General features: G+C 37.3%; 1 protein-coding gene and 1 non-coding gene across 2 annotated transcripts; both read left to right on the plus strand.

Moving 5' to 3' along the window:
* Positions 1-12,646, plus strand: LOC129257795 (solute carrier family 25 member 3-like). Its single transcript, XM_054896195.2, is given in 8 exon segments — positions 1-107; positions 231-403; positions 6,574-6,695; positions 7,477-7,656; positions 8,058-8,239; positions 8,727-8,899; positions 10,110-10,220; positions 11,440-12,646. Coding segments are annotated over 8 exon segments (1,212 nt in total). The 3' UTR covers positions 11,604-12,646.
* On the plus strand, positions 10,514-10,727 carry LOC129258076 (small nucleolar RNA SNORA53). The gene has a single exon (XR_008584221.2). It is a non-coding gene; the product is annotated as a small nucleolar RNA SNORA53 (small nucleolar RNA).
* Positions 12,647-20,068: the final 7,422 nt, after the last annotated feature.

A 20,068-nucleotide genomic window follows, 5' to 3' on the forward strand; every position in this document is an offset into this window, starting at 1 on the left:
ATGTAGACTCTCATTTCTATTGATGACGTCACATACAGGAACCGGCGTTTTACAGAAACATGCGCTGATCACACGTCCGTCATCTTTCCCAATCAACAGACCAATACGTGAGTGCATAACCTGTGTAATATGTTGATATTTTAACATTTTTGCCTTTATTAAGAGTGAATGTCTGTTTATAATATGATAAATTGATATTTCAAGATTATTTGGCTTGTATTTATTTTCAGATTCAAGATGTTTCAATCACTAATTGATACTGCCAAGCGCAACCACTTCTCAAGTCCATTTCTGTCTACCGCAAGGTGCGAGCCCTCTGCAGAGAACAGTGTAGAATCAAGAATACCCGAAGTTACACATCCTTCCAGTTCCACAAGAAATCTGGTTGCTGCGTCGTCAGAAGGTGAGTTTTAACAAGAATTGTAAGTGGCATTGTCATGAAAACAAGTTCCCATGGTCAGGCATCGGCCCATTGTTCATTGACATTACATCCTGGTCGGCTTGACAACAAAGCCAGAATGACGTGATTGTAAGTACCGGTATAGGGCCTAGCATGTATGATGGGGGGACCTAAAGCTACGCACTTTGTTTTCAAACAATAAAAACTATCCCAATTTTAATATTTCAACAAATATCTTTCACTAATTTGTGGCAAACATTCTAAAGATCATTAACCAAGAAGAAAATATCGCAAAACTCACTAATACGAAAATCCCGCCATGTTTTCCGAACACCTCTTGATTTCGCCACCCGATGTAGAAGGGGTCCTAAATAAAGCTACGCACTCGATTTATCATGCAAAAAAATAGTATTTCCTGTGCCTCAATTTCTAAAATATATTCATATTATTATAGGAAAAAATGAAATTTAAGCGAATATAACTCCAAAATTCCAAACAGTTATTGGTTTCTCTGCATTAAATTAGAGATTTACTGCAGCCTCTGTAGAAAAAAATTGAATAGGAATCGTTCGTCACTCTGCAGTCACAGTTCCACACACAGAGTGCGCATTTGCCATAAAAACTGTATGCGCGATGAGTGGTGCGTAGCTTTAGGACCCCCTGCCATATAGTTAGTACCGAACACTTTTCATAAATTCAATGATAATTATCAAACACAGTTTTCTCTTGAAATTCATAAAACTTTATCATTAATACAAAATACGTACAAAACAAAGGTGTAAAAATTTTGCCAACTTCACTTTTCGTTTTACGATATCATCATCCGTTAAAGTACAGTCCACCAGGTTGGTGTATCTTACCTCAATACCGCTACACTACGCTCCACCTACCCGAACATCGAGCCCCAAAACTCGCTCAGATACTCCGAGTGGCAAAGGTGGGAAAAAATGCATATGGTAAAAATTCTACATCTAAACTAGCTTAACAAGAATAAGAAGCTTGATTTCTTACTTTACACCCTAATTTAACTCCATATCCATCAGCCATCCGCCAGTTAGCCTCAAAATTGGTGATTTAGAGCCAACATGGAGTTCCTCACACGTATAAATAATTCGCTGCTGATTTCAAAACATCGCATGCGCAAGGGTTTGAGCTCGAACCCTTGCGCATGCAATGTTTTGAAATCGGCAGCGAATTAGTTATACGTGTGAGGAACTCCATGTTGGCTCTAAATCACCAATTTTGAGGCTAACCGGAGGATGGATATGGAGTGAAATTGGGTGTAAAGTAAGAAATTAAGCTTTTATTCTTTTTCGATGCCTTCGTATAATTTGTACAATAAATATGCATTTTTTCCCACCTTTGCCACTCGGAGTATCTGAGCGAGTTTTGTACCTTGAGGTTCAGGTAGGTGGAGCGTAGTGTAGCAGAAGTGGAGTGGAGCCTGCACGAACATCGCTTGAGGTATTACCTCAAGTGATGTTTGTATAGGCTCCACTGCCGCTACACCTACCCGAACATCAAGGTGGTGAACTCGCTCTGATACTCCGAGTGACAAAGGGGATTTTATGGGAGGGATTTAAAACTCATTCACCTATATGATTTTAAAAAGAATAAAAAACTTAACTTCCTATTTTTCATTCTAATTTCACTCCATATCCATCCTCCGGTTAGACTCAAAATTGGTGATTTAGAGCCAGTATCGGGTTCCTCACACAAATTCACTGCTGATTTCAAAACATCGCAAATTGTGCGTGCGCGGAAATCGCAACTCAAATTATGAATATTCATGATAGGACTATAAAGATCTAATGCGAAACGATCTCGATCTCTCGTCCTATCATGAATATTCATAATAAAAAATGAAATTACCCCTTCTCACGCTCAGATCAACTTTGAAAATTCACTGTCTACTTTTGTTTTCATAAGGATTTGTATGTAAGGATTGTTATTCACACACAAAACAATTGGGCATCTGACCTTAGTTAGTGCCCTAAGTTTTCCGCTTTGCGGATCTTCCGCGGAAAGCGGAAAACACAGTTTTGAAAAAAACAGTGAATTCGGTAAGAAATCTTAGTTTTAAAGTATAAAAAAATTGGTTCCAAAAGCATCCTAATTGATAATACAGTCTAGAAATTGCACAAATTAAGCTCTGTGAAACCAGCCTACCGGTCGCGATCGCAAACCTTACCAGATTTGACCCACAAGAAATTTATAAGTACAACACTACGTACTACTTACGCAATGCAGCTATCACAGCAGCCTTTGTGGGCCATTCGTTCTGGAAATTTCCATGCACAGCGAAAGCAATATTCACGTGCATATCATGTTACTACGGTGATGGAACGCTTGGTCGCCCGTACTAGTAGCATGTATGCATCAACGAACGTAGAGGGCAGCAACAACACTGAAGTCTGAAGTGTGTTGCTGCCCTCTACGTTTGTTGGTATGCATGTTCATTCATGCAATATGCACATGTATGTACTGTGACGTGCACTGTTGTTTTGATCGTTTTGCTTGCATGCGCATATGACTTTAGTTATTCGAATTCGCCCATGCTTTGGAGTAAGTAGGAAGGGAAATCAGGTAAGAATTTTTACAGTTTTTACTCATTCAAAATTTTAAAAGTGTCTTCTGAGCTGTCGAAGAATTTCAAAGTGAAGAAATTTAGAAAGCAGAAGAAAGCAGAATTTGAGGTTTGTAAAGCAGAAGAAAGCAGAATTTCAGGTCTAGAAAGCAGAAAACTTTGGGCTTTAAAGGGATGGTCTGGGCTGAAAATATTTATATCTTAATACATAGGGTAGAATTCACTGAGCAAAATGCCAAAAATTTCATCAAAATCGGACAACAACTAATAAAGTTATTGAAGTTTAAAGTTCAGCAATATTTTGTGAAAACAGTCGTCATGAATATTCATTAGGTGGGCTGATGATGTCACATCTCCACTTTCTGTTTTTTTATGTTATTACATAAAATCATAATTTTTTCATTATTTCATACTTGTGTGAAAAGTATGTCTCCCTTATAATGAAATAAGTTGCAGCAATAAATATCTAACGCACTAAATCAGTTGTCAATCCAATTTTTCTAGTTCTTGGAGGAAAAAATTTGAATAAACCTAATTTCATATAATAAGATACAAAAGAACAAGTGGAGATGTGACATCATCAGCCCACCTAATGAATATTCATGATGACTGTTTTCACAAAAATATTGCTAAACTTTAAAATTCAATAACTTTGTTATTTGTTATCCGATTTGATGAAATTTTCGTCATTTTGCTCAGTCAATTCTATTCTATCTATTAAATTATACGTACTTTCAGCCCAGACCATCCCTTTAAGTCCTTAGTGAGACAAAATTTTGGGTAGAAAAAACTAAGTTCTTGTTGGTGTTGTTTCTTTTGTCCTTTTGCAAAGCAAGTCTCCAATATGGGAGACAATCTCCCATATTGGAGAGAGTCTCCCATATTGGCCATGAGCCTCTAGTGATTATGGTAAGGTCCCCAAAGTTTGCGAGGTCCCCCTTGCCTGCGCACACGTCTATCTGTACGATTCTAGGAAAAGAACATACGCAATAACCACAAACGTTACACATGCAATACATAGAATATTCTTTTTAAATATCCAACTCAAAATGGTGTGAAAATAATAATTTTCTGGCATTTCATGTGATGGCCTCAAAATACAGCCTTTCTCATCAAAATCCCTAACTGGTGTGTAAAGTGAATGGGTGCGCAGACATTGAGCACCATTTTTTTGTTCCAGATTAAGCAGATGACTGGCCAAGGTTTTTGTCTCACCTGCATAGCAGAGTGAGACTATAGGCGCCGCTTTTCCGACGGCGGCGGCGACGGCGACGGCGGCGTCAACACCAAATCTTAACCTGAGGTTAAGTTTTTGAAATGACAGCATAACTTAGAAAGTATATGGACCTAGTTCATGAAACTTGGCCATAAGGTTAATCAAGTATTACTGAACATCCTGCCTGAGTTTCATGTCACATGACCAAGGTCAAAGGTCATTTAGGGTCAATGAACTTAGACCATGTTGGGGGAATCAACATCAAAATCTTAACCTAAGGTTAAGTTTTTGAAATGTCATCATAACTTAGAAAATATATGGACCTAGTTCATGAAACTTATACATAAGGTTAATCAAGTATCACTGAACATCCTGCATGAGTTTCACATCACATGACCAAGGTCAAAGGTCATTTAGGGTCAATGAACTTTGGCCGAATTGGGGGTATCTGTTGAATTACCATCATAACTTTGAAAGTTTATGGATCTGATTCATGAAACTTGGACATAATAGTAATCAAGTATTACTGAACATCCTGTGCAAGTTTCAGGTCACATGATCAAGGTCAAAGGTCATTTAGGGTCAATGAACTTTGGCCAAATTGGGGTATTTGTTGAATTACAGCCATAAATTTGAAAGTGTGTTGGTCTAGTTCATAAAACTTGGACATAATAGTAATCAAGTATCACTGAACATCCTGTGCGAGTTTCAGGTCACATGATCAAGGTCAAAGGTCATGTAAGGTCAAAGAACTTTGGCCACGTTGGGGGTATTTGTTGAATTGCCATCATATCTCTATAAGTGTATTGGTCTAGTTCATTAAACGTGGAAATAAGAGTAACCAAGTATCACTGAACATCTTGTGCGAGTTATAGTAGTTTTCAAAATCAGCACTGCTGCTATATTGAATCGCGTGATGCAGGTGAGACGGCCAGAGGCATTCCACTTGTTTCCAAGAAAATCATATATTTCACATTTTTATGAGATTTTTGGTGAATTAACATTACCAACTAAAAAAAATTGTGAAATAAAAAATTCATTTTAAATCTTAAAGGAGAATGAAACCCTTGAAACCAGCTGAATCCATATCAAAGAGAAAAATCAAAGAAACATATTGTTGTAAGTTTGAGGAAGATTGAATGAATAATAAGAAAGTTATGAGCATTTGAATATTGAGACCACTAATTCCATGTAGATCCTCCAATTGGCAATGCGACCAAGATCTGTGATGTCACACACGTACAACTCCCTCATTACTTTAGTACTTATTTCACTTATATTCTCATTTTTATAGAGTCTATCACAAGGTGAGGTGTTCTCTTTATGAGAGGACAAGTACAGAGGTTTCACAACATTATATCATTGATGAATCGTTTGTCATATGATTATAGAATGAGCAAAAAGAGATGTTTTGGGGTATATTTTCAGTGTCCAAAAGGGGAGAGTTGTTCATCTGTGACATCATAGATCTTGGTCGCATTGCCAATGGGAGGATCTCCAGAGCATTAGTGATCTCGACATTCAAATGCTCATAACTCTTCTATTGCTAATCCTATTTTAATACTCAAACTTTTGTTGATCTTATTCTTTGATTTTTCTGCTTTCACAAAAGCTAACTTGCTCCAAAAGTTTCATTCTCCTTTAAGTTTAATAGAGAGGTGCGCAGAGATGGGGCCAGGGGCCCCCTTCATACAAAAAAAAAATTAATGTTAAACCTTGGCTCGAGAGTTTTGTGGAATGTATGAAGGGGTTCCCATGTCTGCGCACCTAACTATTTGAATTAAAATTTAACATGAGTTTCTTTTATTCCACAAAAATTTTCAGTTGATAATGTGCCTTAAATTCTTATGAGTAAGTAAGTGTGCCATAAATCTCATAAAAGTTAGAAAAAATATATATGATTTTCTTAAAAAACCTTGGCCAGTCATTTTCAGATTGAACAAAAAAATGGTGCCCCATGTCTGCGTATCCATTCACTTAACACACGAGTCAGGGATTTTGATGAGAAAGGTCGTATTTTGAGGCCATCACATGAAATGGCTGAAATTCAATATTTTTCCACCATTTTGAGTTGGATTTTTTAATGAATATATTGCAGTACAGACAAGAGTCTGTCCTGATTTTGAGCTGCTAATACATGTACATGTACCTCGTTCCCACTGCCACAATTGGCTTTTTGTAGCAGATCACAAAACTATGTGAACCCGTTCAAAAATGTTCTACGATCAATACAATTCCCACGACCAAGATTATGGTTTCAATCGTGACGCGTATCATGACAGTGGGAACTTGATATATATTTGCACTCTTCATTACATACACTGTACTGCAAACATATAATCTCAAGACTTTTCTTCAAATTCTTTACAGATATCAGCTGTGAATATGGGTCGGCGAAATACTATGCTCTATGTGGATTTGGTGGTGTTTTAAGTTGTGGACTCACACATACAGCTGTTGTACCTCTAGATCTTGTCAAATGTAGAATTCAGGTGAGAACTGTTGACTGTATACAGTATGTGTGTATATATATATATCATGCATGCAATATTTCACCATCTCTGAAACATGGTACTGAAGTTAGAGCAATATCTTGCTCATGAACAACATTTACATGTAGCTTTTATATTTGGTTGGATAAGTGACCCAAGATTGTACTTGTAATTTTGAAAGATATACTCGCCTTGTAAATTATCAATTTATGTGCAGGAATCGTCAAACTATTAAATTTTAATCGTACACTGAAATTGGAACATAGAATGGAATATTTAACATTACAGTGTATTAGAATGGGTGTAGATATTTATTCTAAATAGATGCTATGCCTTTATTATTGATGTTGAATTACTGGATGACATTGGATGAGAATGTTAGATTTGTGCAAAATGAAAACAATTCATACCGGTAAACTGTATTTAAATCTCTTCTGGTTGGCATTACATTTTGTAATACATTATACAGGAGCCCATAACACAAAGCATAGTAATGATTCGATCATAGGGCACACTTTTGTGATTGATTGCATCAACTACATTGTATGATTAATTGCTAAGCTTTGATGACCCTGTACTTTTCTATAACATGTGGAATAAATGTTGCAATGTGAATTATTTGAATTTGAAACAATGCGAATTCTTGTGAATTCATGTATAGCAATTGTTACGATTTAATTCAATATCTAGCGAGCTGCTGGAACTTTGGCATAGTTCCGAATCTTAGGAATGTAACTTGCTCACTTTTTATTACTTTGTTCACATTTGTTGTTTCATTCAGGTTGATCCAACCAAATATAAGAGCATCTTCAATGGCTTCAGGGTGACGGTAGCAGAAGAAGGTGTACGTGCTCTGGCCAAGGGATGGGCACCCACCTTCATTGGCTACTCAATGCAGGGTCTCTGCAAGTTTGGATTCTATGAGGTTTTCAAGTCCCTCTATGGCAACATGCTCGGCGAGGTAAGCTAATCTCGATGTGCTGTGAGTTTTCCATTGGATGGCGGGTTTGACTGATATCTTGATTGTCTAGACTTTATGGAGTAATGATAGATACATGTAGCTTACGATTTTTACTAGCTTGAATGAAATTTATGATTCTAATGATGATAGCAATGGCATTGAAAATTATTGTGACTATGGTTAAGGTTGGTGATGGTCATGAGGAGGAGCAGGGGGGGGGGGGACAATGATTTTTCAAACAAATGAATTTGAAAGCTGGCTAATTGATTTACAAAAACATTCTGTTTTTCTCATGAATTGTACAGATAATGTGTGTGTTAGTAAGAGTTTCCAATCATTTGCCCAAGCCTTAAGCTTGGATTTTTCTGAATTTCGCTTTCTGTTCTTGATTGAATTATTAGGAAAACGCCTTCATGTACAGGACGTCATTGTACCTTGCAGCCAGTGCTAGCGCCGAGTTCTTTGCTGATATTGCATTGTCTCCCATGGAGGCTGCTAAGGTTAGGATCCAGACCATGCCTGGATTCGCAAACACTTTAAGAGAAGCAGCACCAAAGATCTATGGCCAAGAGGGTCTCAATGGGTAAGTATCTTCAGACTCTCATTCTATGGAATGTAGAAGAAGGAAATGGATCTAAAGGTGATAGGTTTCAAATATGGTCATTGCATCCCGGGTCACGACACAAGACCCGTCCAGTGACGGGTACAAGGATAGGACTTGTGTAGTGACCCGAGAAGAAGTGATGATGTTTGAAATCTATCTGTGTGGTCACAGAGAGGTTCATGGATTTGAACAAGAAAAGATATTTTGAAAATTTGAATTTCAATGTTGGTTAGAATTAACTTGAAGTGAAATAATATTGGAGAGCTTATTCATTGATGTTTTGTCTTATGATAATCAGTTTCTGCAATGGACTTCCCCGTCTTTGAATGAAGTCAGATCCCATACATCATGGTGATTTTGATACAATATACAATTATTCTAATATCTGGTGAATCAGTAATTGAATTGAAATGAAATGTGGTTGGCTGCTTATTCATTGGTGTATTTCATATTTTGTGATAACCAGTTTCTACAAGGGACTTCCCCCTCTTTGGATGAGGCAGATCCCATACACCATGATGAAGTTTGCCTGTTTTGAACGTACTGTGGAAGCCCTCTACAAGTATGCGGTTCCTAAGCCACGCAGTGACTGCACCAAAGGAGAGCAGTTGGTTGTCACCTTCCTCGCTGGTTACATTGGTAGGTAACATTAAATGTTGGAAAGTCACCTCAGAGGAGCCAAGGGCTTTTGATGACTTCCCCCACATCTTTAAAGGTCAAGTCCATCCCAGAAAAATGAAGAGTTGGATAAATAGAGAAAAATCAAACTAGCATAACGCTGAAAATTTCATCAAAATCGGATGTAAGTTTCGCTTATTTTTCACAAAACAGTGATATGCACAACTAGGTGAGTCAGTCGATGATGTCTATCACTCACTATTTCTTTTGTTTTTTATTATTTGAATTATACAATATTTCATTTCTTATAGATTTGACAATAAGGATCAACTTGACTGAACCATATACATGTAGTATTAAACAAAGCTAATTCCACATGTTCAGGGAGGAATTAATTGTTGTTTCACTTGACAATGAGGAGAAAATTAGAATATTTCATATAATAAAATACAAAAGAAATAGTGAGTGGATGATGTCATCAGTCTCCTCATTTACATACCGACCAGAATGTGCATATAACTATTTTGTAAAATTAAGCGAAACTTTCAAATGTCATAACTTTCTTATTTTACATCCGATTTTGATGAAATTTTCAGTGTTATGTTTGTTGGATTTTTCTCTTTTTATTCAAACCAACTTTTTGTTGGGGTGGACATGTCCTTTAATGATAATAATGTTAATATACTATTTCATATCATTTTTCATTGTGTTTTTAAAGTGTGAAAATAATTGAATAATTTCTTTGATTGAATTATTTTGGGGGTCAAGTCATTGCTGTTAAAGAAAATTGGTTAAAAGTCAATTTTCCTCAATAAAAGATGATTTGAATTTGTAAACAAAAATCCAAGAAAACAGAGTGATTTTTTTATTTTTTTTGGGGGGTGGTATTTTTGGCATTTTGACAAGAAAGAGTCACAACCTGACAGCCACACATGTGCATCATGTTAACTGAGACAACAGAGTTGGCAAAATGGCCACTCTAAAGGTCACCTACACAGATAAGCTCATGTGGGACAGTGTATTATTATTGCTTGTAAGAAGACCTAAAATCTGGGTGGAATGCCATGCTGATTTGGCCAGTTTCTCTGCAATTGAAACATTTTCAGAATCATGTGGCACACAATTTTTATACATACAAACACTTGGATATTCATTTTACTGGATTCTGCTTGAAATCAATTTTAGATTTTAACCACAACTGGTATTTATTCATTTCTCTCCTGTCCTGCAGCTGGTGTATTCTGTGCTGTCGTATCCCACCCTGCTGACACCGTCGTTTCCAAGCTGAACCAAGACAGGGGAAGCACTGCCATTGAGGCTGCAAAGAAACTCGGCATGGCTGGTAAGTTACATTTTACTCCTGTAGTTGGGATAGGAGTACTCAATCCCATTTTATTTTTTCAAGTCTCTTCTGTGAAATCCATGAAATTTGGAATATGGTATATGTTTTGAGAGAAACACACTTCCTTAGATCCGCTTCCAGGGTGGCGTTCTTCATCTTGTACACACGCTACACACCCATCTCTCACTTGACATGGAGGCACCCTGGTTCTTTGGTGTCCTTTCTACTGCGCGTGAAGCATCCATCGTGATTCAAGTGAATCCCTTGCATGTTTCCTGTATCGGTGGATCATGGACACCTTAGTTCCATTGGTGCTTATGTGTCTTGTTATTGTATGGCTGTGTCAGTGTTTTGTGCAAGGTGTTGTAGCCACCCAGCAACGCTACAACGTTGTGTACCATTGGAAGTGCTTGAGTCATTGGTGTGTGAGATCGATATACCTCCAGTAGGAGCACTCTGTCAATCTTGTTTGATGCTAACAAGTTTGCTGCTCTTGATGGGGACATTATTCTATTCACTTTGGATGTATGATTATCTTATGACAACTCAGGTCCAATTTGTAAAGAATTACCACTATTGATACTTTGGCACCATTATTGTAACTTCCAGAGAAACCTTGATTGTGATTGGCTCAAGGTCTGTTACCATGGTAGTTGCCATAATGGCAAAGTTACCTTAGTTTAACTCTATGAAATGGGCTCAGGTTCATTTGCTGGAGAAATGGTATAGTAAACACTTCTCTTCATCAATCTTCATATATACCAAGGACGGCCCGGCTGTGGAATTCACTTCCCGCCAACACATTCCCTTTAGCTCCCAACATGGACAGATTAAATAATAGTGTTAATACATATGTAATTAGCTTGATGTAAAACCTTGTACTTTTGATGTAATTATGGTTTATTAAGTGGCAGTCATGGGCCACTTTTCATCATTTTATGATGGCAACATCAGGCCCAAAGAACATTAAAAAAAAAAAGTGGGAGCTATACTTTCAGGTATTTGCTTGTTATCAAGTTCTATGGCAATGACTAAGTACATTGGAATCCAGTTGTATGGACCTTATTCAACCAAATTCCTATTTTATGCTGATTTAATATTTCCTTGTAATCATCATGAAGTACTCACGGTCAAGTGTGTCATTTTGAAACGAAGATTACTATGATCAGTGTATTGATAATGTGCAATTCAATTAATTTTTTTTATCTTATCTGTCTAGGTTTATGGAAGGGCTTGGCGCCACGTATCATCATGATCGGTACCCTGACCGCCCTGCAGTGGTTCATCTACGACTCTGTCAAGGTCTTCTTCCGTATGCCCCGCCCACCCCCACCAGAGATGCCTGCTAGCCTCAAGGCCAAGCTTGATGCCAAGAATCAATAAACAGATATCATATGGACCATCCTCAAACAAAATAGCATTAAGTAATACAAATTTACCGAATATGTTTAGGAGGCATACTATCTTATTGGAACACTAACTTGTTATATTTCTGTCTGGTTTAGTACCATTTAAAACTAAAAAAATCCTTGTCATTTGTTAATAACAAAATATACTATTGAAAACAAAAAGCAATATCATCAGGTTTAAGTATTGCTCAACATTTATTTTGAAAAAGGACGATTTTTAAAGTGATATCACGTTATACAATATGAAAGGGAAAAAATATAATATATATATGTATTACTTGTATATCATGGGTATTATGACTATAATATTGGGTGTTATCATCCACGGGTATTTGGATGAGTACACCTAATATTAAATAAAGACAAGGTCTTATATCACATTTATGCATATTGTGAGACATTCTATGTGATGAATAAATGGCATCATGCATTTTCACGATCTCTAGTAAACTTCTACATGTATTCATATGATCACTTTGTATTTATCATCAGCTCATAGGATGGATATTATTCTTAGATATTAGAATGAATAATTGATTTGATCACATTTTACATAATCTTGCAACATTTAGCTGAAATCAAACTTGATAACAGTAGATTGATTCAATAAGAATTAATATTCCTACAATCAAAAGGAAAGCGAAAGTGTGCCCGTGTGGGGCACTTTTTTAATGTAGAATAAACCAGAAAATGTCTGTCTATTTTTATAGAGAATGTTATATAAAGACCCAGAAAGAGTTTTGTGAAATATGCTTAAAATACCACAAATTGTCTTGTATTGCTGTGAATACCCATGAAATGCTAGTTATTCCACAAGAAGACAAGACTAGTGTGATAGTAAGGAGAGAAAGAAATTAAATTTTGCTTATAATGATCTTTGTGATAATTGTGTAATTTGCAGTGGTGATGATAGTGAATGTTTGAACCTCTCTGCACAATCTGTGGAACAGTGAATGTGTGTCTGTCTGAAAATATGCATAAATAAATCGACCACATGGTCATTCTTGAAGAACCATATTCCTTGTTCAAATCATTGTTTATATTCCAAGTCAACCTTGTGTAATCCAAAGTTAAGTTAATGCATTGGCTTGATATGTTTTTGTTAGCATTATTATAATCAATTTTTAAACATCGATGTTGGTCATATTGATTCATCCATGAAGTTGTGCCAAGCTAAGCCATAGAATGAATATCTTTATTATGGGTCGGTAGATTTATTGGTAAATTGCCAATTCGTCTACTGCCAACTTGTCCACTCGCCACATGATCTACTTTCATTTTGTCTAATGCCATTTCGTCCATTCATCACTACGTTTAATCACCAGTTTGTTTATGACTATTCGTCTCATAACCAGTTGATCTAATATCCATTTTATTTTCTTCATTTCGTCCAATTAACAGTCTATTTAGAACAAATGGTACATGGTGGGTGTTTCATAAAGGTGTTCGTAAGTTAAGAACGACCGGTGAACCTTCCTTACGTGCTAAATAATCACCAATGAACATTTAATTTACCACAAGAAAGGATCACCAGTCGTTCTTAAAGTCGACTAAATGGCTATTGGACCAACTACTCTGGTTATTAACGAAATGGCAATTAGATCATATGGATAATGGACGAACTGGTGGTAGACCAAATGATAGTAGACAAGTTGGTAATTGGACCAATTGGCATTAGACCAATTGAAAGTAAACCGATTTATTAAAGGGGTACTGTAGTTTGAAAGATGGTTTATAGATAAACTAAAATGAGATGGACAAAATACTGACAACTTTCATTGAAAATGGGACAAAATTATGACATTTCAAATGTTTGCATTATTTTGGTGAAACAAAAGTTATTTCCTCAAAAAGAAAAAATGACTTCTGATTTAATTTGTAAAATAATCACTGCTGCAACTTAATGGCCCGTATTCTGAAGTCAGGTTTAAAGTTGTGGTTTAAGTATGGACAGCCAAACGTATCAATTTTTTTTATCAAGTTGTACGTTTCTTATGTTTGCTGTGCTCTTTCCTGATTCATCGATGGTGAAGACAGTAATCTATATATACTTCCTAGACAATTATGAATGATTTGAGAGCCAAATGAGCTGAAATATTATATCCCTACTGTTAGTGATTTATGTAACAATTGGCTGTCCATACTTAAACCACAACTTTAAACCTGAGTTTAAGTTAAACCCGACTTCAGAATACGGGCCATTTTGTTCAAGGAGACATATACACATTAATATGAAATAAGTATGATTTCATTCAAAAACTTTAAAAAAAATATTAGTATAAGTCCTGAAGGATATATTGGTCAAAATTCTCGGTAGTCGCCCGTAGCATGTTTTTTCCATTTTTATATTTAACAGGCGCCAAGAAGAACACCCCTTTGCTTGCCATTTTGGGCAACCCCAAAATGGCTGCAGGGCGAAAAAAAAAATCGTATATTCCAATTTGAACACTTTGTCCTACTACTCATCCTGTTTTAAAGTTGGTTTCAATAAAAGTCCCCAAAACAAACGAACAAAAAAAAAATTATATAAAGCTTTTGATGGATTAACATGGAAATTTAAGTATTCTTTTTTTATTTCACGTGTGAGCAGCTCCCCCTATGTGTCATGTGATGTAAATTCCATAAAATGCAATATTCTCAGAAAAATGAACTTATATTTTTGCCTGTTATTTTGTATAGAATGTGGGAACGGTCCCCAAAACACAAAGTGCATAGCTCTTTAATTGATAGTAGGCCAAAAGCAGGTGGTTATAATTCCGGTGACCCGACAATTGCTCCGCCGACATCTGCTCCGCCGACAATTGCTACGCAAAATAAGACAGTTGCTCCGCCGACAATTGCTCCGGACAATTGCTGCGCCGACAATTGCTCCGTCGACACTTGCTCCGCCGATATGTGCTCCGTCGACACTTGCTCCGCCGATATTTGCTCCGCCGATATTTGCTCCGCCGACATGTGCTCCGCCGACATCTGCTCCGCCGAAAATTGCTCCGCCGACAATTGCTCCGCCGATAATTGCTCCGCCGACATCTGCTCCGATTATACGACAATTGCTCCGCCGAAAATTGCTCCGATTATACGACTATTGCTCCGCCGACATGTGCTCCGCCGACATCTGCTCCGCCGAAAATTGCTCCGCCGACAATTGCTCCGCCGATAATTGCTCCGCCGACATCTGCTCCGATTATACGACAATTGCTCCGCCGAAAATTGCTCCGATTATACGACTATTGCTCCGCGACAATTGCTCCGCCGATATTTGCTTCGCCGAAAATTGATCCGATTATACGACAATTGCTCCTCGACAATTGCTCCGCCGATATTTGCTCCGCCGACATCTGCTCCGATTATACGACAATTGCATGAACATCTTATTTCTCCAAGTTGGTCTATGTTAAATGATAAGAAATTCATCCTGATACAAATTGTTTTGTTCTTGTTATTCGTTAATGTTTTATTTATTTTATTCTCCCCCTATCATCACAGCTTTCTGCTTAAAAAACAAAACAAATTGTTCTCCCTGCCGCTGCCACTTGACAAATTGTAACAGAGAAGGGGAATGACACACTCCCCATTGAAATTGTGAATCTGGATTTTTGTTCATAAATTATTATCATTGGTTTCACTCCGGTCTTGAGCGGGGAGAGAATTTGGGGGGGGGGGTGCTGGACACAATATCTCTTCTGCTTTCCAGCAACTTATACACCATACATTCGCGCGGGCTCTCTCTCTCTCTCTCTTTCTCGTTTTGTTCTTTCACGTTGTTTATTTTTATTGGTGACCGCTTGATTTATTGTATATTTATCAGTATTATAATTATTAATATTTGTATCAATAATTTTTATTTACGTCTTCGGCCTTATCTACCCTTGCACTTTTTTTCCTTCAATTTGTTTCAAACGAAAGTATGATCATCACTGGCGTACAGATGGGGGAGGGGCGTGCTAGGGGTCACGGATCCCCCCATTCTCCCTGCCAATGAAAAAAAAAGAATAAAGGAAAGGAAAATAAATGTCATCCTTGTTTCGCCCCCTCCATTTGTTGTTGTTGGCTCATTACGCTACTGGTGAGTTACTATAAAACTAGACTTCGGTTGTATTTTTGTTCTATTCTGTGCAAAGCGACAATATAAATATATTATAATAAATTAATATATGTATGTATCTCTCTCATTACGTCTAAACAAATAATGTTCTTTTTAAAAGACAATAATATATATACCAGCAATAATGTAGTTACAAATTCATGAAACCCAATACGCATCTCACTGAATTTATAATGCGAGCACAAAGCACGAGCTGTTATTGACATGGAAAGGGGACATTTATACGCCTTTTTTAAATTGTAAACATGAAGCATATCTCGGGGGGGGGGGGTATCTCGTAAAATAAATGAGAGCACGATGCGTTAATTTAATATTTTGGATATATTTACCAGAGTTACAATTCTATATATTTCTTTTTCTTTGTGTTATTTCTTTCGACAAACTGTAATTGAAGTATTGAAGAGTATATAGGCTGTTATGCCTGCTGATCATGATAGAATGTGGATTATTTTGCTGATTCATTAGATCTTAACATTTGTTCTTTAAATTGGGTAATTTGGGTACATGTTAGAAACACAGGCATTGTGCATTCAGATGCACATTGTGGAAATGAGATTCAGTATTCCTTGCAGCTAAGAAAGGTTTTGAAAATGACACTACTCTCAATTACATGTATACTGTGTCCATAGTTGCGAGTGTGTGAAAATGAAGGTGCTTGCAGTCATTAAAGTGTAATTTTGGTTGGAAAACGTTAATAAAACTGTCGAGAACGTACAGTCTTCATGATTGCATTTATCTCATGTTCTGATCAGTAAATCAAATAAAAAATTATAATGACAAGAACTTGTTAAGTTTATCCTTCTATTTCAATCCCATGATTAAACAGAAATCGCGATAGTCAGAAATAATAAGTCATACACCTCCTTTTTTCCTCAAGCTCTCACTCACTCCCCCTCTTTCTCTCTTTCTCTCTCTCTTTCCCTCCATAACCCTTTTCACAATCATCTTTGTTTGATTTCCGCATAAGCAAAACGACGACGACAATGATAATGATGGTGATGATGAAGATGCTGATAATGATGCTGATGAAGATAATGGTGGTACAATGATAATGATAATAAGTACATGAACACACGTTTTCTTCTCATATAGTTCATTCTTGGAAAATAAATAGGCGGCCATATACACATGAAGGTATATCATTTATAGAAGAAAATCTTGTTTGATTTATTTTTTTTTATTTTTTGAAACTACGTGTAAAATTATATCCCCCATCAACAACAAATTGTTACTTACATTATAACATCATAATGAATATAATTCGACTATTGGCGGACCATATTTAGATTTAGATTAAGATTTATTCATTTTCCGTTCACAAAGCACAACAAAATCAAAGTAACAATACATAGTCAAATTTAAAGTACAATATCAATCGGTATAATGCATAAGAATTAGAACGTATAAACAATGAGAACTAATGCGAACTAAAGTAACCTTGACTAATAACTATATAAAACAGAACATATGGATTTTATTTTTGGATTATTAAAAAAAATTTAATTATCCTTTTTCTATCAGTGAAGAAAACAATCATGATCAACATAAAACAAAAAAGCAACTCACTATTATATACAGTATTATCATAATCTAAAAACCTACGGTGTGTATGACATGATGTGGAAGTGGAGACCAGACTGAGAGCACTGTGTGTACGAGAGGATATGGAAACCAGAGTGGAGGGGTGTGCCGAGAAGGTGACACGACATGTAGCCTTTCACAAGTTGGTATTTTCTTGAATATTAATTTTTACTTACTGAATGTCTTGGTCATGTTTGTATGGCACAAAATTTGCCGACAGTAAACATTTTGCGTGACTACAGTACAGGTTTTCGACAAAATAAGGTGGGGTATACCGTTGAATTTCACCTGGAGCAAATGTCTCCACTTCGGAGCATATTTCGCCAGTCTGAGCGATTTTGACGCTAAGAATGGGGTATGTCTAATTTGTTTCTACTGTTATAACATGGAGCTATATGGTTATAATAATTACATGAAAACGCGTTTTTTTTTGCATTTTAATCGCCAGGCACGTAATAAAACTTACACAAATGCTCCCCCCCCCCACCATGAATAAGCATTAAGAATATCTATCCCTCCTTTGTGCTTACCCCTTTTTTTCTATTTCTTTCTATATGCATGTATCAGGGGCCGCGGAGCCGGGGGGCTTTATTCCCCAATTTTCCAAAGCCGTGTACAAAAAACGTAAGAATGACCATATGATTGTGATTTTTAGCATGGACAGCCCCCACTTTTGACTCAGCCCTCACTTTGAAAACCGTTCCGCGGCCCCTGTGTATGACATTTAATATATCATGCAAGCATAGTTTAAGTTTACTTTGTAAATTCATGGAGCTATGCTCCATGGTAAATTGACGCCTTCAGCCTGTGCTAAAATTGTTATGCGTATGAAAGTACGAATAAAAAAATAAATAAATAATTGTCGCATTATCGGAGCAATTTACGGCGGAGCAGATGTCGGCGGAGCAATTATCGGCGGAGCAATTGTCGTGGAGCAATTGTCGTATAATCGGAGCAATTTTCGGCGGAGCAAATATCGGCGGAGCAATTGTCGTATAATCGGAGCAGATGTCGGCGGAGCAATTATCGGCGGAGCAAATATCGGCGGAGCAATTGTCGTATAATCGGAGCAGATGTCGGCGGAGCAATTATCGGCGGAGCAATTGTCGGCGGAGCAATTTTCGGCGGAGCACATGTCGGCGGAGCACATGTCGGCGGAGCAAATATCGGCGGAGCAAATATCGGCGGAGCAAGTGTCGACGGAGCACATATCGGCGGAGCAAGTGTCGACGGAGCAACTGTCGGCGGAGCAACTGTCCGGAGCAATTGTCGGCGGAGCAGTTGTCGTATTTTGCGTAGCAATTGTCGGCGGAGCAAATATCGGCGGAGCAATTGTCATGGAACCATAATTCCTAGGCTTCTATGGGATTCCTTTTCCCCCTTTTGTTATGTCATGGTAGAGTGAATCTCTACTCAGTCGATTGGGAAATGGGCACCTTGGAAAATGCATGCAAACAGCTTTAGAGGCGCAATTTTCATTGCAAGAGCTTTTGATGAGCTGATCGGTGGAGCTGTAAGATTTGGAAGCAGTATAATCCATACTCTTGATCAGGACAGGCATTGGATGAGAGCATGTGGTTAGAGTGAGCAGAACTTTTCCAGTCAGACTGCCGGTAAGTTGTTTTGTCGTTTGGAGTAATAAACCAAAAGACTGGTTTAGAAATAAAAAAAAAGAAGAATGATTTTTATTATCATGAGTCACTAAGAAATAGTTAAAATATTAGTAATGATCGTGCAGGCGGGAATCCATGGGGGCCGAGAGGCACCTTGCCCCCCCCCCCCCCCCGAATAAAGGGGGAGAATGGGAAAGAAGGGGGAATGGGGCAAAAAATGAATAGGTAAAAAATAGAGGAAAGACAATTGAAAAGAGAGAGAATGAAGAAGATGAAAAGATAGATGAGAAGACAAAGAGGGAGGGAGAGAGGGAAGAGAACGTGAGGAATGGAAAGGGAGATGAAAATGGAAAAAAGGGGAATAGAAAGAGATGGAAAGGGGAGATAGGTGGGAGAAGGAAAGGGAAAGAATGGAAAAGGAGTGGGAAAATAAAAGGAAGGGAAAATGATAAAGGACAATTAGGGGGAAGAAAAGAAAAGAAGGGGGAAGGAAAGAGAATGACAGATAGAAAAAGGAGGAAAAAAGCGGAAAAGGTGAGAGGAAGGAAAGAGAAGTTAAGAGAGAAGCTAAAAGGAGGGAAGAAAGAATTAATTCAAAAAGAGAAAAAAAAATGAAGAAAATAATGGAAAGGGGGAGGAAGGAGAGAGAGAGAGAAAAGACGAAAATATAGGGTATGGAGAGGGGAAAGAGGAAAAGGGAAAGGAGTAGAAGCAAAGGAATGGAGAATGAGAAGTGAAATACATGGTATAAAAAGAGGAAGACAGAGAGAGCAAAAACAAAGGTAAAATGAAACGGAGAAGGAGAATAAAAGCCCAAAAGAAGGGGAAAACTGAAATTAAAAGGGGCTGACTCTGCTCTTCAACGTTGGTTGATAAGCGTGGGTGTTTATTTTTATATATCATGTAACTCACTAAGGTGACAGATGTGAGCGCGAGCTTATATTTTCAGATGTCATATTTTGATGCAACTTATGAGTGGTTTTCTTATTATTTCCATATAATCCCTGAAAACGGTAAAATGTGTAATACTGAAAATGAAAAGATCTCCGGAATATGTCTCATCAAAGTGGCACAAGAGTGACTATATTTTTTGTGTACTATATATAGACAAAACAATAATATATAACGTACTGCCTACCG

Source organism: Lytechinus pictus, chromosome 3 (assembly GCF_037042905.1).
Source record: "Lytechinus pictus isolate F3 Inbred chromosome 3, Lp3.0, whole genome shotgun sequence".
Lineage (NCBI taxonomy): Eukaryota > Metazoa > Echinodermata > Echinoidea > Temnopleuroida > Toxopneustidae > Lytechinus > Lytechinus pictus.